Source organism: Berghia stephanieae, chromosome 5 (assembly GCF_034508935.2).
Source record: "Berghia stephanieae isolate SIO BIC M18660-M18661 chromosome 5, UCSD_Bste_1.3, whole genome shotgun sequence".
NCBI classification, from domain to species: Eukaryota; Metazoa; Mollusca; class Gastropoda; order Nudibranchia; family Aeolidiidae; genus Berghia; species Berghia stephanieae.
In genome coordinates this window covers 50316763-50342719 of record NC_088364.1, presented here as the reverse complement: position 1 = coordinate 50342719, position 25957 = coordinate 50316763, and the positions used below count along the sequence as shown (strand labels likewise).

Genomic DNA, 25957 nt, shown 5'->3' with positions numbered 1-25957 from the left:
ATACATTACAACATATGAAACAATATCGATGATATCCCGTTGGATCTAAGACATCATACTACTAAATGGAACCGGAGCCTTATCACTAATATTGTAAGATTTCCTAAGAATTTATTTCTATAACTTAAAATTTCAATGGGGCGATCTATACTATAAAATTTCGTCCGACCGAGTCATCAATCATATGATTTGTGTTGGTGCTGTCCAACGATAGGATATTTCTTAACTCTCCTCTTACCAGCCATTTTCAGGATTTTCCCCAAAACTTCACACCCAACTAACACGAAAATAGCTTTTTCTAAGTTCTTACGATACATAGTTTCTTTAACAACACATGCACACTGTTCATTTTCTTTAAATTTTATGGCGTATAAAAGAAATTTGAATAAGAAAAATGTTGGTGGTATCGTAACGAATGTGATAATTTTTTCCTACAGTTGGTAAGGAGAGGGTTAATAAATGTAATTTTATGATAGTTGTAAACATACCCATAGGTAAGCTTAACAACATGAAATATTGCGATATTGGATATTTCGAAAACTGTGAACACTTTTTATGTATTATGTAGGTCATTTCGAGCATTAAAAAAAATTCTAACCAATGACTCCAACAGAGAGATGTACGCCTAAGTTTGTGGTTTGATTTCAGGGGTTTAACAGCACTTTCGACACTATTAGGTCATTTCAGTGCCAATAAAAAGGAAGATGATAGAGGAAAGTTGTAAATTATGAAGTTAAAAGCACCGAAGAAAAAAAAGAGGACAAAGGGACCGGGTCAAATAGAGAAAAGAATATTCCATGAACAATCAATGAATATGCCTAGTTTAACCCTGTCTAAAAGTCCCATCCAGATGTGCGAACAAAATACACTTTTTTGCTAAAAAATACACTTTTTAGGGTCATGGAATACACTTTTCATCCTGGGAAGGTTGGCAGGTCTGCAGAAAGTAAACTTAGAAAACAGATATTGGGGATAGAAGATACAACAAGTGACCTCCTGTCACTATGGGAGGTAAAAAAAAAAACACCAAGAAATAGTGCACATCTCCCATAATAGAAAGCTTATGTATATCTTTTTGCGTTTTTGTGAAAATAGAGAATAATCAGCTTTAAAACGAGGAAAACAGAAAAAAAAACTCCCATAAAGAAGAATGGAACTACAGAGGGAATACAGATTTATGTTACTTATACATTCAATTTCAAACAGACTTTTCAACGATAGATACCTATTAGTTACCTTAGGAGGTGCTCATTAAATTTAGATGTAGTGTGCATGGTAAAACAAAAAGGTAAAAACGGGACTAATTGCACTTTTGATTAATAGTAATGACCCAATAGTTTTAATTGATAGTATCTCAAGAATTAAGTTTCATAAAAGACAGGCGTTAATTGAGCAGAGGCAGTTGTATCTAAAACGAGGATGAGGTAACATATTAAAATTGTGCGTGGTAATTGAAAAAAAAAGAATTAAATGCATTTTGAAATATTTTAAGGTTTTATAACACCGGCTTTTTTCTGTTCAAAATCTCATTTGTATTGGGAATTTACTGGATTGTCTTTGGCTTTTAGAAATTAATGAATACGTGAATATTAATCAATACATAGCAAGACAATATATGAGATTGGCTTGATCGGACTACGTTATACTGCAATGCCCATTTCATGTAGGCACCAACATAACTAGGAAGATGAACAACAGTCACTATCACTGCTAAAACAATAACAATGACATTGCCATGGAAAAGGGAATATTCATCATAAAACATCACAAGGCTACAAATATATTGGTTGTTACACATACAGCATATCATTTTTGATTACATGCCTCGACAGAATCCACCGGTTCTGTCCAGGTAATTTGTCATCAAATAGTAGCAAAATATAGCGTTTGGAATAACATTTGTTTGTATGTTTTTGGGGGTTTGATGGCGCTTGCAACACTATTCATTCATTTCAGTGCCAGTAAAAAGGAAGATACTAGAGGAAAGTTGTAGATCTGAGGTTTAAAGTAACAAAGAAAAAGCAAGGCAAAGGGGAATGGTTCAAATATGGAACAGGAGATTCTGCGAGGAACCCACTGATGTGCCTAAAGGATCCCAAGAGGAAACTCAAATGTTTACACATTCAAAACGGATATGATTCACAGGGGAAAAAATATAATTTCTCATTTTTAAAAAAACAAAAAGTACTATACATTTCACTGTCTCCCTCCCAGCTAAGTATCCCCACCAGGACCTGGGAAAAAAAAAGAGCAATCTCAATCCAGACCAAAGTTAGAAAGCAATATGCAAAAGGATAAAAAAGATATAGGGGTTAGAAGACACAGCAAGTGACCTCTTTGCCCACATTGGGAGGTCAGAAGACTTTGGAATAATGTGCTTATTTCGATAAGAAAAAATCATTTCCATTAGTCATAAATTCATTCTGTACCATAAAATCATTCTTCATAGAATTTACCACATCAACATTTACATTAAAAACTATTTTCTTTAACATTCTAAAAGCATTCTAAGGAGAGTATGAAAATCTCACTCCATCATCATATAAAACATATATCAATGGTGATCCATTAAAATTTCCATTTTCATGTATTAGAAATACAACTGTCTTGAAAATCAAAACAGATTTCTCAAACAAACAAGTCATAAAATTGCGTGAATTTTGAATCCCTGTAAAAAATATATGGAAAGTATATATGGATGTTTTACTGATGTAAAGTGCACATTTCATACTACAGGTCATTGCTGATTTAGTGTCATTTTATGCTTGAGATAGCTCTATGAGAGAGCACTCGCCTTGTAAGTAGACGGCTCGTATTGACCCAGGGTGCAGGTGAGATTTTTTCTGACATCACTCACCCTGTCCACCCAGCAGTGATTGGATAGCTGATTCTGTTAGATCTGATGGAAAATACTTTGCGATACTTGGGTCTCATCAAAAGGGTAGAAAGCACGTACACATAGAAAATGGGAAAACTCCAAATTCTTAAACCTTAATTGTTCAGAACTACTTCGTGCTTGAGAGCACACAGAAAAATAAGTATCACAAGAAGTCAGGTCTTTGAAAAAAAAGAGTGATGAACAATATAGCTAGTACTTGTCAAGTCCGATAATTGTCAAACATCCCATCAAACCATCAAAGCTAACAAAGACCATTGAAACGGATACTGAATGTTTCATTGCCATTGGAAATTACAAATCTATCCCTTGTCTAAATCTGTGCACACTTCGGGCATAATATTTTATTTTCAAATAACAAAAAATATGGTGACTATGATCACAGCTTACTGAGAAAGACTGATATAATTTGTGGAAAAAAAAAAGATAATACATTAAGAGATCAGCGCCAAAATAAAATAAAGACATAGGAGATAAGTTAAAACAAAGAAAAGAAGTAGACCTCAAAGCAATCTATTTGTGAGTCTAGTCTGATATCCATCATTTGTTTGATTTTAGGAGTTTTACAGTGCTTACTACTATTAGGTCACTTCAGCATTAGGAAAATGGAAGATGATAGAAGAAATTTATTTCACAAGCAAACAAGCAAGAAAAAAAAGTAAGACAAAAGGAGACCGTTTCAATAGAGATCAGAATATCCAGAAGCAAAGTAACCTTGTAGAGTGTCTTTTGTTTTGTTTTTAGAGGTAATATGGCGTTTTGGACACTGTAATACATTTCAGCGCCAGTATAAAGGAAGGTGATATAGTTTTTTTTTCGTTTATAAGGGTTTTACAGTGCTTGCAACACATTTAGGTTATATCAGCACCAGCAAAAAGGAAGAAAATGGGATAGTAAAAAGTTCTAGAGTTACAATTAGACTACTCAAGAGAAAGTAAGATAAAGGGGAACTGGGAACAAATAGGGATCAGATGTAGATTCCAAGAGCATACCACCAATGTACTTAGTTTGAGATCACCTATAAGTCTCATCTGGACACAAGCACTAGGTATACACTCAAATGCTTAAATTATACAATCAAAATCACAAATATAATAATACATAACAGAGAGATGATTTACAGGGGAAAAAATATCATCTCTCAAAACAATAACTATGCATTTGACTGCTTTCCTCCCAGCTAGGACTCCGGCCAGGGCCAAGACAAAACCAAGTAATCTCATTCCAAGACAAAGACAGAAAGCATGTTGTAAAACAGATATAAGGGGATAGAAGACAGAATATTCAATGAGCAATATGCGGATGCGCCTATTTTGATATTACAAGAAAGTCCCATCCAGACAGAAACAAGGAGTCTCGTTATGAAGTATACACTCAAATGTTTACAAAGTACAATAATTTCAAAAAATAATTATAGTACTACAAAGCAGTGAGACGATTTACTAGGTTATCAGACAAACAGTAGAAAGAAAGACTAGGGGTGAAGAAGGTAAGAAATTTCTCTCAGATTTTCCTCATATAAAACTATTAGGGACAGCAAAAAGCCTTAAATCATATGATTAAAAATGTGCAATGCGGTGGGAGTCAAATCAAATTGTTTATATTCATTTACTTTTAAGAAGTTTACGGCACTTGGGACACAGTTGTGTCATTTCAGCACCAGTAAAAAGGAAGAAAATGGGATAGTAAAAAAATTCTAGCTTTGCAATTGAAAGCGCACGTGAAAAAGTAAGACAGAGGGGCGGGTTCATAGGGAACAGATATAGGGAACAGATGCAGATTCCAAGAGCACGCTATTACGCAGTGCACTTAGTTTGAGATCACCTAATAGTTTCATTCAGACACAAGCACAGGATCCCACCAAGAGGAATACACTCAAATGTTTTCAAACCATCATTTTTTAAAAATGCATAAGTGAGAGATAATTTACAAGGAAAAAAATATCACCTCCCAAAACTATCATTATACATTTGACTGTTTCCGTCATGGACTCCGGAAAGGGCCTGGACAAAACCAAGTAAACCCATTCCTAGACAAAGACAGAAAGAAACTCAGAAAACAGATATAGGAGGAAAGAATACACAGCAAGTTATATACTGCCCACCATGGGAGGTCAAAGATCCCACACAGCAAATTAATCAAAACGTTAATCACATTAATCATTGCTTATTGTCTGTAAAGATCATATCCATATAGCTAGCTAGAGACAAAAGATAATAATATAAAATGGCACAATATCACTCATATTGGAAGGGATACAGATGTGGTATGGCAGATATCAATGCTGTCATTACCAAAATTAAAATTTGGTACAGCAGTAGCTGGAACGTGTTGCTTAAAGGGAGGGATGTGGTATAGTATAGTTAACATTGAAATCACAGACCGCTACAAATGAAAGGATACAATGACAGCTATAAAATTAACAACGTATTAGAATCAAAACAATATTGCATGAAAAATTAATATGAACAATTGTTTTTTTTTCAAATTATAAATCATGGATGTAATTTTTTATTATGTTTAATATCCAATAAATACGTACATTTTCTTTATTTGTTTTTATAGGAATTTTACAGTGGTTACCACAATAGGATTATTCACAAGGTTCTAGAAATAGTGTTTACCAATTCCAAAAAGCATACCCCCCCCCCCCCCCCCCCCTCTTCCCCTTAAGAGAGCTCTCAGGGGCAAATGGGGTCAGCTTAGGTGAAAATTATCAATTTTTGGAAGTAACTGTTTTTGATTAATTTATTCATTCCTTATCTCATTTCAACCCATATTTTTGCTGAACGAATAATTTAAAAGTCAAAAAATGCAAGCCAAAACCCCTGCCCAATGCTATTGGACTCAAAATCTGATAAATATTGGGTTTTTCTCAAAACTGTTATCTAATCACCATAAACATTTTTTAAAATGTTAGAGTTTCAAAATTCGGAACTAAAAGATTGATGATATGTTATTACAAAAAGCTGGCTAGTATGATTTTGTTTGTATTGAATAGTTTTAGGGTAAAAAAAATTTTCTTTAAATATTGTCAAACAAGTGAGGATATTTTATTCCCATTCCCAAAAAAATTTGTTAAGCCTTTAAGAGTGAAAATTTATAAAATTAAGTATCCAGCTATTTACAAGTATGCTTAAACTTTACATAACATTAACAATCAATATCAAAGAAGAATTATCAAAATAGTGGAGTCCCCCCAAAAAACGAGTTTATTTTCCAAGATGGCCACCATTTCCATGGCAACAAAGGGATTTTCAATTATTTTTTAAACCCCAAAATTCTTTTAAAACAAGAAACCTGATGTATAAACACCATTAGTTTGGTCAAATAGTCCCGTTTAAGGATTTTTGTATTTTTAGTATTGAGCCCCATTAAAGAAAAATTAAGACAGAAAAGATGAATCAGTAATTATAGCCCACTCCATGTACTTCTTTGTTTCTAAGGGTTTCAATAAAGTTAGGTCATATCAGCGCCAGTAAAAAGGAAGAAAATGGGGTAGTAAAAGGCTCTAGAATTACGATAAGTACAGATCCCCGCTAAGTGGTAGACACTGAAATGTTTATAATATATATATATATGTGTGTGTGTGTGTGTGTGTGTAAAAATATTACAGTGCATAACAGAGAGATGATTTACAAGACAAAAATACTATCTCCCAAAACTCTAACTATACATTTGACTGTTTCCCTCCCAGATAGAGTATCCAGTCAGGGCCAGTACAAAACCACAATCTCTCATTCCAAGACAAAGACAGAAAGCATGCTGGAAAACACATATAGGGGGATAGAAGACACAGTAAATGCCTTCCTGCCCACTATGGGAGGTCAGGAGCCCCACCCAGTCATGTAAGTCTAGTCTGAGACCACATAAGTCCCAACTAGATACAGACACAATAATCCCAAGGAGGGAAGTGTTAATAAAACTATAAATAACATACTATTAAATTAACAATTGTGATAAATATGACAAATAAATGATTTTTTGGGAAAGAGGTATCACATAATCAATGATGAAAGGTTCATGTCGCAAGGAAGGAAAACCAAAGTGATTACATTCAAAGACAAGGACAGAAAGCTCAGTAGATGAAGAATACTCGTAAGAAAGGGTGACTAACACTTTGTAACCTAAACAGCAAACTTTTACACCCCTGGAACTTCTATTAAATTTTATGAAGTAATCTTTTCCCCCAACAGCAGAAGAATCAAGCAAGGCCAAGGCAAAACCAAATTGTCTCATTCTAGGCCAAGAAATGACATGAAAGAAGATGCTTAGGAACGGAAGGAGTCCTTATAAATGATCTTTTTAAAAGCCCTCCCAGGACAAAGGGGCTCACCCACTGATCAAAAAAAAAAAATCTTTGTAAAAAATCACATTGTATAATCAGGAAAAAAATAACTTTGTTTTCGCATTTTACTAAATGCCTCAAATGTGCAATCGGTCCCAATAAATAAAAAAAACAAAGATAGGGGAAAAAACTACAATGATGATTTCACTAGGTCTAATAAGTAAAAACGCTGCTCTTTGGTTTGGTCAAAAATAAATATGAATAAATCTATGAACATGAACGAATCATCACGCACTTTGTAAATCTAGATTATTACCGAAAAATATAATTCACATAAGATAGATATTTTAAATATGTCTACAGTTCATTTCTAAAAATATATCTCTTAATAAATCAATTATTAAAGATACTATTCAACAACACGCTACATGTGTAAAAATAAGAAATGCTACAAATAGAAATAGAGGGGCAGAGAGACAGAGAGAAAAAATATTGCTTTATATATTAATAATGAAACCACATAAAACTCTGATTATAATTCAAAATAGATAATCTTGTCTTTTAACCAGCGGTTAAAAGCCCAAACATCTTCAAACAATTACTCATTTTATTTATCAGTTGGGCCATCCTCCACCATTTTAAAATATGTATCATTTAAGAGCAGCCAGAAATATACTTGATCACTTTTATATAATTTCAAACCAAAAACTAACATCAACAAATAGTTAATAATATATCACCTTTATCATATGATTATACAGTGTCAAGAGTTGGTGTAGAACAATAGCAAAATTTTGCTTCTTCTGTTTTTGTTTCTTTTGATTATTGCTTATATTTCTCAAGGATGCTTCTTCTGTAATAAAAGATTAAAAAGTCTTTTTATTGAGAAAAATTAATCAGATTAAAAAATTTGGAATCTTTGGGCTTCTTTAAACAACAAATTTTCAACTGTCATCGTGAGATCTTATATGTACATGAAATGTAAAATCAAATATGAAACCATGATAGAATCGAAAAGAAATCAACTTCTGAATAACTTATTCGGTAATATGGAGGCATTTGGAATATCAAGAGTGAGGATCTTAAATATTTACATGAGCAGATATAATAAACATGTCATCAAAATGCAGTCAACACGACATATCCTTTACAACATATCATACAAATCTTGAGCCAAAAAGGCTTCATCCATCTATATACAAAAGCAGTGGTCTAAAACAATATATAGAAAAATGCCTACATAATACAACAGTAAACATGGCACTCTAGTACATTTGGAGCTATTTCATAAATAAGACAAAAGTTACATCAAATTTATATGACATTTGGAAATGAGGCAAGTTAAACGATACCCCAGATCTAAACATCATAGAGGCATGCCACATTCTCTATTCATTATGTGATAATATAGGATACATCACAACATTCATGTTATGAAATCAAATCATCATTCTGATGTTGAATTCAAATTTAAAAATAACATTGTCATTCCATTTATATACCATTAGAATATGGGAAAATGATTGTTCGTGGTTACTTAACATAAACAAATAATCACATTGTTAACATGCTGCTCAATCATCTTCTCCGTGGTCATGAAATTAAATATTACAGACCAGCTGTGGTTACCATCTGGCATTCGAACGGAAAACTTGATAACTACAGATAAGAAGCAACATTAACAAAACAATAATTTTGGACCATTTTATAATTTACATCTTATCTTGCACAAGGAAAAATGACTGGGTATACATTTAATCGATTCGCTAATATAAGTCATTAAGTCATGAATTTCTTTATCATAATTGTTCAATAAATGACTTTATAGGTTTTGTTAAAAAAAAATAAAAATAAAAAGGAAAAGAAAAAGCATAATGAATAATACAATTTATAGTTACACAAACAGTGAATCTCTTGAAGACAGAAATCTTCCAAATTTGGGTCTCGGATATTTTCTGGATTGATCAATAATTTGTAACAAATTATTTATTAAAAACAATCTTTCTTTTTTCCATTTCATTTGAATGATATGGATTTTATATGAAATATTAAATTATACCATCAAACTAGAAAATATTATATTGTAGATCTAATCATAAAGATTTAATAATTAATCAACGATGCAGAAATGTTTTAACACAGATTTCTATTTTGTCTATAAAAATATTCTTTTTTAGCTTATAAATCTTGTAGCAGACCAATCGATAATTTTTCATGGTTGAACTTGTGGATATGAAGGCTTTCTCATACAAATATCTATATTTGAAATGGAATCAAAACAGATAACGAGGGGACGAGTATGTGAGGGTAAAGAAGCCAGGACATATTACATATATTGAGGTAAATTTGAAGTGTTGCTGTAAGTTTTATAAAAGCATGAAGTGGCAACATTTTAAGCAAAATTATGAAGTTACCAATTGTGAATGGGGATGTGATAGATATAGTCCCCCTTTAAGGTAAGACTAAAAATATGAGTATTATATCCAATCATCAAATTACAGCGTATTTCCTACATAAGAGGTAGATTACAAGTTATATACAATATGAGCTAAAAAAACAAAAAACAACACAATCTTCTTCTCAAACGTCTTGAAATTACTTATGGCGTGTCTGGTGCAGCGCTTGATTGGTTTAGGTCATATTTGTTTAATCGTAAACAGATTATTACGGTGGATGAATATAGATCGGAGGAAATCTTTCTTGATTGTGGGGTTCCCCAGGGTTCAGTACTTGGACCCGTTCTTTTTGTTTTGTACGTCGGCCCTCTGTCTAAAATCATCAGAAGTTTTGGTCTGTCTTACCATCAATACGCTGATGATACGCAATTGTACTGCGTTTCCAATATGAGAAATTTACAAGAAGTATCAGCCAATAGTAAAAATTGTATCCAAAGTGTTAAGAAATGGATGAATGAGAACAGACTGAAACTGAATGATGATAAGACGGAGGTGCTGTATGTGGGAACAGGAAGTGGAAAAGTGAAACAGATTTGAAGTTGGGGGATGCCTCTATTCAAATTGTTGACAAAGTGAAAAACCTTGGCACATTCTTAGACTCTGGACTGTCGATGGAGCATCAGGTTAATAATTTGGTTAGATCTCTCTTTTTCCAACTAAAAAAGATTGCTTCCATTAGACGGTTCATATCTGAGGATGTGACCAAGCACCTGGTTGTGTCCCTCGTACTATCGAAATTGGATTATTGTAATGCTCTGTTGTTTGGCGTTTCGCAATACAATCTGAAACGTCTTCAGATTGTCCAAAACAGCGCTGCCAGACTAGTATTTATGAAGCGTAGGTGCGACTCTGCCGGACCTCTACTTCATGACCTGCATTGGCTGCCTGTTGAGAAAAGAATTAAATTCAAAGCTTGTGTTTTAGTGTATCGTTGTCTTGAAGGTACTGCCCCTTCCTACCTTTCAGAACTAATTGAAAGATATTCAAAACCCCGCCCCTTACGTTCGGCCAGTGATTCCACAAAACTAGTTGTCCCTCGAATTCGGAAAAATGCTGGAATGAGATCCTTTTCTCATTTCGGACCCTCTATTTGGAACGCCTTACCGCAGAGCATTCGTGAAAAAGAATCTTTGTCTATTTTAAACGTTCGCTTAAAACATATTTGTTTCGATTTTAGTAGATGGTATGAGAAGCAAGATAGTTTTGGTTTGTGTTGTGTGTTGTGTTGTGTGTGTGTATGTGTGTGTGTGTGTGTGTGTGTGCTTGTGTGTGTGAATGAGTATGTTTCAGCCAAAGTAATTTGTAATTTAAGCGCTTAGAGTCTGGTGTCTCGGAGTTATAGCGCTATATAAGTTTTCAGCATTATTATTATTATTATATATTCTGTACATGAAAATATATGGGGAAGACTATTCAAGATAAAAATAGACGAAATTCCATGTAGAATGTTAACAAGACTATTGGCTACAAACCAAACAAAAAAAAAAAAAAAAAAGAAAATGAAAACAATCCAGACAAATAACACTTACAACAAAAAAATAAAATAAATAAAATAAAATATTAAAAAAAAAAAATTATGCAATGAAGAAAATTAAATGGGGGAATAACAACATATCTTTATAAACTTTTTAACTGTTCAAAATGTTAAAAAAGTATTTCATGATTTATTTCAGCACAAGATAATGCCACTTTTTCTTGGATTGAGAAATCTTCAAACTGGACATCTGCATTTAGTCTGTGTCTAAAAACAATATAAACTTCTTTCTTTTTTTTTTTTATCTTCTTGTAACATTAAGTCCCATAAGTCCCACAAACCAAGTCTTGGGCGATTAAAATACTAAATAGGAAAAATAAAGGTAAAATGAGGACCCTTCAATTATAAACAAAACAAAACATGACGTTTTCGGGTGAAGATCTTTTGTCAGCAAATAATGAGGGAGAAAAAAAATAACAAATTAGAAAAAACAAAATGTACAAAAAAAACGATATTAATAATAATAATAACCATAATAATAATAATAATAATAATAATAATGATAAATAATAATAATAGTAATAATAGTAATAATAATAGTAATAATAATAACAATGATACTAATAGTAATAATAATAATAATAATAATAATAATAATAATAATAACAATAATAATAATAATAATAGCAGTAACAATAATAACAACAACAACAATAACAATCTGAAACGCAGTTGAAGAATGAACAATGAAATCAGTTTCAGAATATCTTGTTTTTTTGTGACTGTCCATCAAATTTACAAAATGACATTGATCATGGAAGATATTTTTTAAAAAGTGCGGTCAAAATTCAAAATATCATAAAATCAATGACAATCAACGAAATTTAGAATGTAGTTGTTGAAGTTAATCATAAATATCAAATAAGCTATAAATAAAATTAAAATCTATTAAAACAAAAAAACAAAGCACAGACAGCATGGAATAGTCAGAACATGATCTTGATTAAGGTGTCGACATTTAAGAATCATGACTATTTATCGCTTTGCTTCAGACATTATAAATACTTTGTAACATAATATTGTGATTCCAGACTTATTAAGCTGTTGGATTATTACAAACTTCTAAATCCCTTGATTAAAAAGATATAAAGCAAAAGATTAAACTTTTTTTTTTAATATGACAAATAAATGAGGGCAAGGAAGGAGGGGGGGGGGGGGGGTGTGAAAAGAAATAAAGATTATGAACAAAAGCTGTCAATACGGAATTGATGCGCAAAGTGAATTACAGTGAGTTTATCCTGTAGGAACAGAAGATCATAATTGTATCAAAATAAAATCAGCAACAAAAAATCACATATGAGAAAAATAAAGACCCAAAAGAAGCTCAACAAATTGGTCTTGTGATCAATCTATGGACTTGAACTTTTCCATGACTGCACTTTAATATCTTGACTTTAAAAACATTTCTGCGCTGGTGACAACTGAGTAAAAGCAGCAATTGTCATAATGTGAATTTTTGACAAATAAAAATCTGATATTGTTGATGTGTCATCCAGATTGATTTACTTTTATTGTAATACGCATTTTGGCAGAAACAATGAACACATCCCAAAGAGATTAATTTACTTAAAGATAATTATACCTGATTATTGAACCCTGTTCAATCATTTTTACTTCTCACAATATGGGACCACCTAAAACAAGGCAAAGCTTTTCTTGAAAGAAATCTTGATTCACTTTTAAATGCCCTCGAAGGAGCTCCGTTTTATATTCAGTGGACATAAGCATTTGATTGTCGCTGCAAAGATGAGTTAACAAAAGTTGAATTAAAAGAGGAAAAAAAAAAATTTGGAAGAGAATAACCATTGTCTATTTTCGTTCTTGGAAAAAAAAAAAAGCAACTTTATAACTTTATACAGTGATTCAACATAAAAGAGGATCCAAAATCCACAACGAAATCTGAGCAATATGACATAAACTGATGTGTGAAAATTTGTATACGTTGGCTCCTGTCAATATTCGTAACAACGTCTCGACTTTGGGTCTATTTCCGTTTTAATGCACTTTGTAAAATATATTGAAAATCATAGTAGTCAACTTCTAATTACTGGAAAATGAATTTTTAAAAAACAACAAAACACAAATATAATCTAACCCCTACCTTATCAATGACAGGCTACTCAAACATTGTTTTTTATTTCACTTGTGCACTATGATATTGTACTGAGTAACAGATATTGGACAACATGATCATTAGCTATTGGCACTTCGACTTATATAAATATGAAATGATTCTACATATTTACATCAACATTTTCTTATGCAAGTCATTTCTCAAAAACAGCTAATACGTCATACATCAGTGACCAAAATAAGTATAAATAATGGTGAGGACAACAGTGGCATGGTGGCTCAAATAATATAATCTAAACCACAGAAAATAAAATGGATCACTAGAGCATTGTGAAAACAACAAAAAAAAAAATGACTCATGTGTACATGTCAGAATTTGATTGGGTCTTTTTATTTTTTTAGTTTGAAGAAGTCTAGAACTAGGAAAAAATATACAAGAACTGAAACAACATCTCGAAAAGCGTTTAAAAGTGATCAATGCATTTTCGGATTCAAGGAAAAAAAAAGAAAAAAAGAAAAAGAAATGAAATAGGTATGGTATGATCCAGTGCAAACCAATCTATTCATTCATAAAAATCGGCAGTGTTAATGGGGAAGAAAACATTAGGCCAGTGGGTTATGCATGGAATGGAAATAAATGGATTCAATATTGCTCATTGGGTATGAGATAAAGCTTTAAATGCTCATCATCAACATGGAATGGAAGGACACTGAGTTATTTCTAAAATCAACAACAGATAATGGAAGGAAGTACCAATCATTCTATACACATTATAAAACAACATTGATAATGGAGTCTATACCCCTAGTATTGCACAAAAAGAACAAATCACAAAGTAACAATGGTACCATATCAATATTGCCATCTACTATAAGCAGAGCAGTGTCAGATTTAAAAATTGATATCATTCACAAAATGCTTGCATTCATAAGCACCACTATCTATTCATTGACCGATTTTATCTCCTTCAAAAGGAATGAGGATTGAATTCACCTTGACTGTTTAATGCATTCCTGCCTGTTCATAAAGAACCAACAGTCCTTAGCACAATTCTTGGCAGAATTGTAATCTAATGGATTAATCAAATGATTCATCTAAACCAGAGTCTTTTTTTTAATCAACAACTCAACGTTTTTTAGATTTCTGTTTAGTCAAATTTTTCTGACCATTGCCAAAACCAACTTGATGAGATTCTTTAAGGAGATTATTAAAGTCAGACCAAGGAAAAAATACTTCTTTAAAGTTGAGCAAAATACCTCGATTATAGAAAGTACCCAAATTTTTTATCAAAGCAGTTTTTATATCTTCTCCATTCACCTGTTTTATATTTCCATTGGTTCTTGCTTGCTTATCAGAATCATTGCAGACAACTCTTCTGTGTGGGTTGCTCATAGTGTTCTCATTTGTTTCACGATCTTTTTCCAATTTATCATTGACTTTGTCTTGGACTTTTCCTGAATTGGAAGACTCAGCCCATATTTCTGCCATCTTGTACCTTTCATTGGTAGTTTGGTTATTACAAACCAGAAAGAGATGATACATTGTAAACAGTCCAAGGAGTAAGGTAAGCATCAGGAGAGATGCAACCAGGAACACACATCGAGGATGTTGCATGAAGAGGTGCTGAGAATGATAAATGTAGTTTAACATTAACATTTGTATTAGCAATATCACACAGCAATTATAACAAAAGACATAATTACCTGTCTTCTTGGAAAACTTCACAAGATTCCAGCCTATTCTGTCTCAACACCATAAAAACACCAAGCATTTAACATAGGCATGACTTAATCGTAATAACTAAAAGGGTAGGCTGAAAAGTCTCAACCTCTAACTGGTATTTTGAAAACTATATAAAAAAAGATGTAAATTAACAAAGGTATCTAAACAAATCTTGGATCAATACCTTTCCGTTCATTATTCTAAATTTCAACACAGTCAACAGTCATATCCATACAGAGCTGTCAACAACACATCGGTTATTGCATCGTGTTGAAGAATTCATGTGACGTGCTTCGACGACAGCGAGGCACCACCGCCTGCACCTCGCATTCCCTGCCAAAAATTGTCCCTTTGAGGTGCCTCTTTAGATTTGGAAAAAGTTGATTGAGACGGTAAAGTGGGTGTTTTATGACTTCATGAAAACTTATCCTTTCAGTGTGATCATCCCTGTTTGCATTTGTGTGTTGCCATCTTGTAAGGTCGAGCTCGCTTTCATCATGGCTGAAGTTTTCTTAAAGTACATATATAACGATCAGAGTTTATTGTTGTTTCATTGTCCAAGAGTTCCAAATGAATAATATCCTCATAATCTAAGAACACAATCATTAGCAGTTTTCAGGCAGAATTTAATTTCTTTGGAACTGGTGACCCTTTATGTCTTTACTGTATTGACTGCTGTTTTGTTTCTGGATCATAGTGATGTACACCTGACTCATCTCTTGTACAATTTTCTAAGAAATGCATCACCTATTTGTTCATAGCTGTCAAGGTATTGTTGAGATAAACATGATTGAGCTTCTTTTATTGGATGTGTGAGCATTCTCCATACCCAATGGGCAAATACCTTTCTGTAATCCAGGATTTCTAATCTCAAGCCTTGGTGTAAAGCCTGATTATTTTATCCGATGATTGGCTTGGATGAGTTCCTTCCAGCCTGGTTGTTAATGTTAGTGGCAGCATCAGTTCCAGTAAAACATTAGATCCACCTTTGAACAGTTCAATGCCAACACATGAGTCATCATAAACAGTCTTCAGCAGTTCATGAATGTGTATTGACAGATGCTTATCTCTCTATAGGAAGTTTGATGCATAATTCCTTTGATTGACACTTTGGAATAGGGGCTCTTCCAAATAAGATAATTTAAACACTAGAAATAGCAGCTAAACAAAATTTAGTGACATAACTTAGCTTGACTTGAGCTTTTATACAGCGCAATATCCACTAAACATGCTCAAAGCGCTTTACAAAGGGTCCCTAGCCAACAGCAAAACTTAACATGTAGAACGAGACATGATGCCTGTTAGGCGATATTACAATTATTTTCGGACAGAGACAATGCTGTTAACGACCAGGTACTCATTTTACACCTAAGTATGGTGAGAAAATGTGAATAAAGAGTCTTTTCCAAGGACTCAACTATGCGCAAAGCGAGGCTCGAACCCAGGACCCTCCGATCCGAAAGCGGGTGTCATACCAATAGACCACATAGCTGCAGGGAGGCTATTTTTCTAATTTCAAAGTTGGCAATAGAGTATTTTACATAGATCTTGTGATTTAAATTCTTTTCTTTTTTTAATAAAGAAGGTATCATTTAACCTTATTGCACCTTTTTCTTCTTTTATATCTGTAAAATGCTTTATTTATAGATATTATGTGGTTATTAGTTAAAACTCCTAATTAAACTCTCTTGAGACTGGCTTTTCATTTTTGCCCTACAACCGTTGAAGATTGGGATTTTAAAGGGAATATAGAAACCATATTATTTAAAAAGTTCTTGTCCCATCTTAATGTAATATATCATAGTTTAATATATACTGTTATGGATAAAAAGCATGTTGTCACTGTATTATTTTTCATGAAAATTTTGATCTTTTGCAAATACTAACAAGAACAAATATTCAATTTTGGGTATCAATTATTAATTAAAATGAAATTAGAAATACACAAAATATCAAAATTTATTTTTAAAATCATCATTCTTTACCAAAGTTTCAAACACAAGATATTTCTAAGTCACTACCTATTGTCTGAATAACAGTAAACCCTTATCCATTTATTTCTCAATTTCTATCACTGTTTTGGCTTAAGCTGGTTCAACAGTACTGACTCAAACTGAGAGTCCACACAGCGCTCGTCCTGGTTATTTTCAAATTTTACTCTTCAAAAAGATTAAAAGGGTTAGTTTTGAGACATTTCGAAGTCACTTTAGTGAAATATTCTAATTGGAATCAAAGCAGTAACAAAATTTTTGTGTAATTGGTAAAATGTCAGTAAATTCTAATATTTTGTGAAAAATCTCCTGCTAAAAATCTCAATAAACACAAAAGTAATCATCATCCACTATCTATATAACCTCACACCGTTCACCAGTAGATATATTTTAAACACGCCACAGTATGATGTTCCATCCCATTTGCAGTTGAAGCTAGTAATTGCAACGCTGAATTATCAGAATAGCCATTTAATTGGAATGATCTGTCGGTGACAGAATTTTTTCATTACAATTTCTACTGGCTAATCAGAATGCGTGCAAGTTAATTGAAACAATTTTCGACCTTCAAAACTTGATGAGAATTTATCTTTCTTTCTAATAATTGAAAACTATAAATATCCCTATTAACATTAACAATAATAGAATAATCCCATGTTTTCAAATTAAAAAATAGGTCCATTAATAAAAAATGGCACCAAACCATTTTATCTTTAAATCTTCAATGGCTTGTAATTGCAAAAGGCACCACAGCCCATCACTGCAAATGTTCAATTACAGTCCTATCAAAACAGAGAACAATCACAAATCACTTTGATGAGCTGTGTTTGTGTCTGTTCTTGGAAATAGTTGTATTTATTGTGATGCATTGGGTCTATGTATAGCATATCTAAATGATTTGTTTTATATGTGGTTTGAGATAATGATGGATGCATTTGGGTCGTTAATGGCAACAATAAGGGATACATTGCGGCGGTTTTTCATCGTTTCCATTCAAGTGACTGGAGGGAGAACATGACACATCTCGGGTCTCTGGATTTGCATCCGGTTGCAAATCTTGCAGCTGCTCTTTGTAATTTTTCAATCTTTTCTATGTCCTTTTTGTGTGTAGGGGTCCCACACAGCGCTGGCATATTCTAATATTGATAAGCACTGTGTACTCCTGGGCTTTAAATCCCCGTGGGCATTGGTTTATGTTCCTTTTGAGAACAAACCCCAGCATACTACTTGCCTTTGCTGTTATATGTTCTATATGGGTTTGCCACTTTCTTCTCTTACTGAGATGGACTCTCATGTATTTTATGGAATCGACATGTTGTAAAGGAGGTTCATGCATTGTATAATTGTGAGTAAAAGGCTCTTTCTTGTCTGATTTTGACATGACATAACATTTCGATGGATGGAACTTCATATCTGACCACATCTGGAGGGAACGAAGATCTTTCTGGAGCTCATGTGCATCTGTGCTACTATCTATTGTCCTGAAAAGAAGGTTATCATCTGCAAACAGTAGAAGCTTTGTTTGTGGAGATAATCCTCGCTTGAAGGTTTCTAAATCTGTGGTGTTGGAAAGAGCATTCCAGTCTTTGAGAGTGCAGAGTGCATATGAATATTTGAAGATGATTGAGTTGCAGGTTGGTGTTTAATTTTTTTTCTGAGTGGGTTTTTTGTTACATGCGTGAATTTCTTTGTCTAGTTGTTCTGGTGTGATGGCCATTATAGTAAAGACTGAAAATTCTATTTAGAAGTATTAAAACTCATTCTCATTTTGAAAACCTGAAATTAATCTGTATTTGTGTCAACTACATAGGAAAATGAGTAACTCTTTTCCATCTAATATCAAGATTTCACTACATTGCTCATTTTTTAAACTATTTTCTTTTCAGGGTTTGATTACAATTGACCATAAGGAAATTTAAAAAATGAAATACAGATTATTTGGCTCCCAGCCACCAGATGTGACGACAGCAGGTATTGCTTCACAGAAGTGGAGACAATTTTTGCACTTGGAAAATGTGATTTTAGATCTTTGTTCTTTTGGTTTTCGTTTTGGATAATCTTTAATTGATCAAAAATTGACAAACATATACATACATACATACATACATACATACATACATACATACATACATGATATCATCATGTTATCAATCACATAGTAAAATCTGAGAGGGAGCTAAAATAAAATAAAATAAAAAAGCGCCATGAAAACCACTAATTATACCTGTATTAGTATGGGTAATGTGACTGGAGACACCTGTCCTGTGTAATGGTCCACATAACCAGATTCCATCATTCTGAGGTTGACCACCAGTAAGTAGAGAGATCGCGATCCCATCACCATTCCATTTATCACCATTGCCATCAGTGTCAACAGGAAAGGCAGAAAATATCGCAAATTGCCAGCACCAACGCAATTATTTGTCCAGATGCAATGATGGTCAAAGCGGTGTACACAAGTATTGCAAATATCTAAAAAAGGATTTTAAATTAAATCATTTGCATTGGATATCATATACTGTTTTTAAAAGCTTGATAGAAAAAAATTAAATTGGAGAAGTATATGCCAGTTTTGAGCTTTAGTTTATTTACAGTTTCCTTCGAGTCAGTCTGATAAAAAACAAAACAAAGTGAACTAATTGATTAACTATGGCACCAAGTTAAAGTCATACAATCTGTGATAAAACAAACGAATTTAAAACTAACTATGTAAAACAATCTTAGTTTTATAATTTTTATTTATTTATGCGGCTATGTGGCATGACACTCGGTTTTGGATCGGAAGGTCCTGGGTTCAAGCCTCGTTCAGCGCCAAGATGAGTCCTTGGTAAAGGCGCTTTACTCTGTACTCAGGTGTAAAATGAGTCCTGGTCGTTAACAGCGTTGTCTCTGTCAAAAAAATAATTGTAATATCACCATACAGGCGTCATGTCCTGTCCTACATGTTAAGAGTTGCTGTTGGCCAGGGACCCCTTGAAAAGCGCTTTGAGCCTGTTTAGTGGATGTTGCGCCATATAAAAAAGCTCATTAAAAAAAATTTCCTTTAATTTTTTCTTCTTCTTTTGTCTTTTTCTTTAAGAGGTTTACATCAGTTGTAATTATTTAGGATGAGCCATAGAAAATTGTGGTTAAGTCAAAAGACTTTGGTAGCTTGATATTAGCTTTGCTAACATGCATAATATAAGAAGAAGTAAGACAAAGAAAACTATGTCAAGCAGAGAGCAGAAGTGTTATCAACCAATGTGTCTAGTCAGAGACAACCTAATGACACCTACCCTAGCATAGATGTCTCTGACTAAACCTATATAGTTAAATGCTTAAAATCAAATAATTATATCTACATCAGTGCTGATGGTGACAAAAAGGGGAAAAGGAGGAAAATTATGGTTTTCTTTACGTCACATGTTTACTTCACAATCCCCCACTTTTAGAGCCATTGAGATGATAAACTACTCTAGCTATCTTATGGATACTGGGGAAACTGCACCAGTTTGTTCCACTACATATTAAATCTCTCAAAGCCAGAAAATTTGATCGAGGAAAATGCCTTTTTTCAAAGGAGGAAATTCCTCTTCTGACACAAAAATCGCGGATTTCCGAGGATCCGAAGAAAACCATCAGCGCTGCTATATATAAAAGTTGTATATGTTGAAACTGCCAAAAACTCAAATTCCGTTATTTTGACCCACTCCAATTTAAAACTGATTTTTTTTTTCATTTTCCAAACCATGACATAATAGTACTCCAAGACAAAGGACCACAAATTACAATTTCTAAATACATTTACAAAATAATGCTGGTCTAACTACAAGATACTAAACCTCATTAAGTTGATGCAATTTTCATCATCTGTTCTAAGCCTTTGTGAACTATTCGAAATGATATGATTGACTTACTGCAATGTTTTGACCGTGGAGGTTTGATTAATTTGCATGTGCGACACTCCATCCCTTGTTTGAACATGACACCATCAGCCTTGTAAAGAGAGGCCAAGAGAGAACCATTTGATGAGGACACCCAGCCTGGATCCGTGGTACAGCTGAGATGAAAAGCTGCCAGGTTTGAAAATAGGAACACCATAGGAAGAAGGATATGGTTATAGTCAGGCTCAAAAATGTACAGCAACGGCAAGATGTCAAGCATTAGTATGGCATTCCCTCCGACAACCAACAGTCCAAAAGTCACTTGCATTACATGGTTTCTTTATCAAGAAAAAAAAAAGAAGAAAAATGAAGGAAAAAAAAATCATACAATGAATTGTTTGTAATTCTGTTAAGCTTTAACGACAAAAAAAAAAAAAAAAAGTCTTTTTACAAATAAAGACAATACAGAAGTTGTACATACAAGTAAGATCAATTCAGCCTGAATGACATACATTACACAAGGCACTCTGCAAAAGTGTTCATTTTTTTTTCCTTTCCTTTTATATTCTCATAACATTCTAATGATATAAGAGAAAATAATTGTTAATAGCTGATAATCTAAGTATTAATTAAAAATTAAAAACTCAAACAAAAAAACAACAAACATAAAGACAGTGAGATGCACAAACACACAGACGACCTGGATGCTCTGCTCTCGGTATTTCATTTTTACCTTGAGCACGAAACACAGCCACTACCACTTGCTGTGCAGCACTGCACTGCAATTAATGCATGGGGTATTTCAGTTTTTGTTAAGATAGGATCTAAAATTTAAAAAATTGACTTAAGGAATAAAAGAAAGTTTTTATATCTTGCATTACCTGGTATTGAACACATAGTGGATCGCTCTTGATACACATCGGATAACAATTCCTGGTATGGCTGCTTTGATGATCTGACAAAAAAAATTGAAAAAAAAAGAGAGAGAGAGAGAAATACTAATTTTAACTATCATCAATCCCAAATTAAAAATTAAAAACAAAAGAAAAAACATATGCATAGTTGTATTCTTAGATCTTTAAAAAAAACCCCAAAAAACTGAAAGATGTCTTTATGCTTTATAAGATTTGCAAATCGTAATTTAATTAATACTAGTTACCTGTGTGATTTTACTCTTCATATTGTCTAGAATACTTGAAAGTAATGGTGAGGCGTTTGAAAATAATACAAGAATTGTTGCCATTCCAAACAACATGATGTAACCAAGAAATATTGGCAGGAAATCCATTGCTCTGAAAAAAAAAAAAAAAAAAAGGATAAATTATCCATTCTATACACATAAAAAAAAAAGTTTAAGAAATATCTTCCTTCTTTTGAGTTTGGTTCTGAACTTCAACTGCAATTTAGAAATCTAGATCCATTAGGGGCCTCTATTCTAGTCCATTTCTACTGTGCTACTATTTTTTATACTGTTGACACTGCTGAGAAGAGACGACACCTGAACGAAGGAAACTTGAAGGCATTAGTTTTTCTATATTAAAAAAAACAAAAAACAAATCATTTCTTGTGAATCTTTGATGCAAATTTGATGGTTCTTGTAATATAATTTTCATTTTTAAATATGCATAACTATAGGCTACACATGTTAACCTGAGCTGGCAGTTTTATACACCACATTGGTACACAGTGGAATCACGATAAAGCCAACACCAATTGGACCAGAGAGATTTGTTGACTATAAGCAAAGTTGACTTGATCCATCATCAATGGAACCCCCTTCGATAAAGAACATAAAATTTGGAACCAACAAGAGGTACTGACTTTAAGCAGAAGTTGACTTTATACGGATTCCATTGTAATGTGGTCCGCATAATTTGCTATTTTCTGCATATGTCAACATAATTCCAAAAAAAATTTCAATGATTTTAGAAATAAGGTTTTATTGAAGTAAAAATGGAATGTTTCACTAACTATTCAACTTAGTTTTTTCATCTCTTTCACAACCTCAGCTTTAGTAACTTTGAAGGTTAAAAGTAATGGGTCATAAGTACCTTACATTGTAAAAAATTCATTTAAGATTTTTCTTTAAAAAAATTGTATATAAAATATTAATATATCAATGATTTGATGAATAATTGTAATCCATCACTTAGATAAGCATTTAATTTCTTTTGTTATGATTTTGTGCTAAAAACTTAAATATGACAAATATACATAAATTTTCGTAATGAATTCAATTAAATGTCAAATTGCGGTTTCATTGTGTTAATATTTAAATCATTTGTTCTGTTATGTTTTGTATTTTTTTGGTCCCCTTAGTACTAGTCTTATATTTTTACAAAAAATGTCCTCTTTCAAAATATCCAAGTGAAAATAATCTGAAAGCTGAGAAAATCTATTTGCTGAGTTTTTTATTTATAGCCTATTATTTACTAGAATTATAATAGGGAACATTTTCGCCGTGATTATTGTCAGACGTCTGTCAATAACGATGGACGATTAAACACAGATGCTTTTTAAAAAACACTGGTCTTTTAAACACTTATCCACATTCCAGAATATGGAAACTTTCACAATGCATATAGAAAATTATTAAGCATAAGATGTGTAGACAAACACTTATTTTTTATCAAAACTTTCTCAGTTTAGAATAGATTAAACCCTCTGCACATTGTTTTATAAAGCTGTAATCAAAATTGTCTTGTCATTTTGTATAATAGCTTGGGGAGGCAATTGCTTAGCAGTGGAGAGGAGCAAAATAAAATCAAATATTAAAATATCAATTAAATGCTATATAAATGATGTTGATGATGTATCTTTTATATAAAAATATCTTGATTATTAGTAGTAAAATAACTAAAATATTAATGACCAGCACCATCCACTAAGACCATCAGTAATTATGTCAGGAAGGAATGATCGCCCTTTCTCTATTTCAACAAAAACAGAGAGACACCAAAAACTTTTCTGCCGTCCAGTATTAGGCTTTATAACAATAAGCAATAATCATTTTATATAATTATTTCGCTTTTTTACTTCCAAATAATGTAAATATTAATTTATTAATTTATTTGTTTTGCAATCTTTTCAATTTTCAATTTATAGTGATAGTTTTAACTATTTTACAGTGTTGAAATTATTCATATAAAGCGCGGCTCTGGTTGTGGAACTGATATATAACACATCATATTTCCATTATCTTTTTATCTTATTGTGTAAATTATAACACGTCTGTACAAAAAATTTCCTTTTTGGGATGCAACAAAGTATTATTATTATTATTATTATTTATTATTAATATTGTTATTATTATTATTATTATTATTTTATTGTTATTATTATTATTATTATTATTATTATTATTATTATTATTATTATTATTATTATTGTTATTATTATTATTATTATTATTATTATTATTGTATTATTATTATTATTATTATTATTATCATTATTATTATTTTTATTATTATTATTATTATTATTATTATTATTATTATTATTATTATTATTATTATTATTAGAAATAAGTAAAGTTAATAAAATATCAATGAAAGTTTAAAATTAACCATCAATATATCAGTCTATGAATAGCATGTTACTAAATATACACACTATGCGTTGATGTCATAGCCTAATGGGTAAGTCGTCTATCTTACTTAGAAGACTTGTCAAAATCAAGCTAGCTGTGTGTTCGAATCCTGGCTATGCCATTTAAAAAAAAACTTATTTCCGCAGACCATTGCAAATGATAAATGTCATCTCCCCCTCCCCCCTTTTTTTTTTCTTTAAATCTTTTTCTCACTCTGTTTTCGTTGCTGCCTATAGAATTTTGCAAATTGAAATAGATAAAAAAAGCAAACAAACAAGCAAAAAACAAACAAAACATTGAGAGGGCGATCAAATGGTCAGAGAAAAAAAAAATTTTTATATATATATATATATATATATATATATATATATATATATATATATATATATATATATATATATATATATATATATATATATATATATATATATATATATATATATAATAGAAAATATCTCGCTCAGAAACAAAATAATCGAGGCAAAAAAGGAGGAAAAGAAAAAGAAATGAAAAAATCGTTAAGAAACAACAATGCATTCAGAGACAAAAATAATTTTTTAAAAAAAACTAAATAAATAAATAAATGAACGATTATCGGAGAGATAAAAAATTAAATTAATTCAAAACCTCCTGCTCAGTACAAAAACACAAAAGGGAAAACAATTAATATTATTTGGGAAGAACAAAAAAAAACAAAAACAAAAAAAAAACCAATAAAAAAAACAAAAAAAAACAGAGGGAGTGGATTCGAACAAATGCAGCAAAAAAGAACAAAATGAAAGGCAGTCTAACCCACTGAGCAGTCTATCCCCTACTGACATCTGTGTAACTTAAAATTCATATATATATGCTTCATTGTTTTGATAGTTATTTTCATCTCTGACTTGGATCTAGTTTTGTGCAAGTGTTACAATAAATTTTATTATTTTGTATGAGGAAAACAATAAAATAGTGATTGTGGTCGGCTATGGGGTGAACAACACCTAGGCCTAGGGATTCGTCTGCGAAATAAACAAATCCCCGACTTCATCAATATCTCGAAAATAATGGTTAGAATAAACAAATTATAGAAACAAAAAAAAATTAGATCTAGATATTAGATATTCGCTATGATTATTCTCAGACATGTCTTTTTGAAACTCTGCTCTTTTAAACATTTATCCACATTCCAGAATATGGAAAGTTTCGAAATGCACATAGAAATAAGTCAAAGTTAATAAAATATCAATAAAAACATAAAATCAAGCAACATTAAATCAGTCGATGGATAGTGAGTTACTATATATACACAATATGCATCGACATTTATGTGGGTGTCATGGCCGAATGGTTAAGTCGTCTGCCCAAGGAGGCTTTTCGGAAAAAACGCTGTGTGTTCGAATCCTGGTTCCGCCACTATTTTTCTTTTTCCGTTTTCTTTCTACAAAATATTGCAAATGATAAATGTCCCATCCAACCCCCCCCCCCCCCCCCCCTTTTTTTTTTTTAAATATTTGCCTCTCTCTCTTTTGGTTCCTTTCTAGCAATTGTCATAATCATCC

The 25957-nt window shown here is 32.1% G+C and overlaps 1 protein-coding gene across 2 annotated transcripts in view; it reads right to left on the bottom strand.

Annotated features, from left to right (window-relative positions):
- Nucleotides 1-11807: 11807 nt before the first annotated feature.
- The window catches only part of LOC144973121 (palmitoyltransferase ZDHHC4-like), a 35164-nt gene continuing 21014 nt past the window's right edge, over nt 11808-25957 (bottom strand). For both annotated transcript variants that reach the window (XM_078915176.1, XM_078915175.1), the window contains exons 2-6: nt 21984-22116; nt 21706-21779; nt 20858-21162; nt 19186-19433; nt 11808-14871 (exon numbers count right to left, since the gene is read on the bottom strand). In XM_078915176.1, coding sequence (XP_078771302.1) covers nt 14374-14871; nt 19186-19433; nt 20858-21162; nt 21706-21779; nt 21984-22112 — 1254 coding nt within the window. In that variant the 5' untranslated portion in view covers nt 22113-22116 and the 3' untranslated portion in view covers nt 11808-14373. The remainder of the gene's footprint in view (nt 14872-19185; nt 19434-20857; nt 21163-21705; nt 21780-21983; nt 22117-25957) is intronic.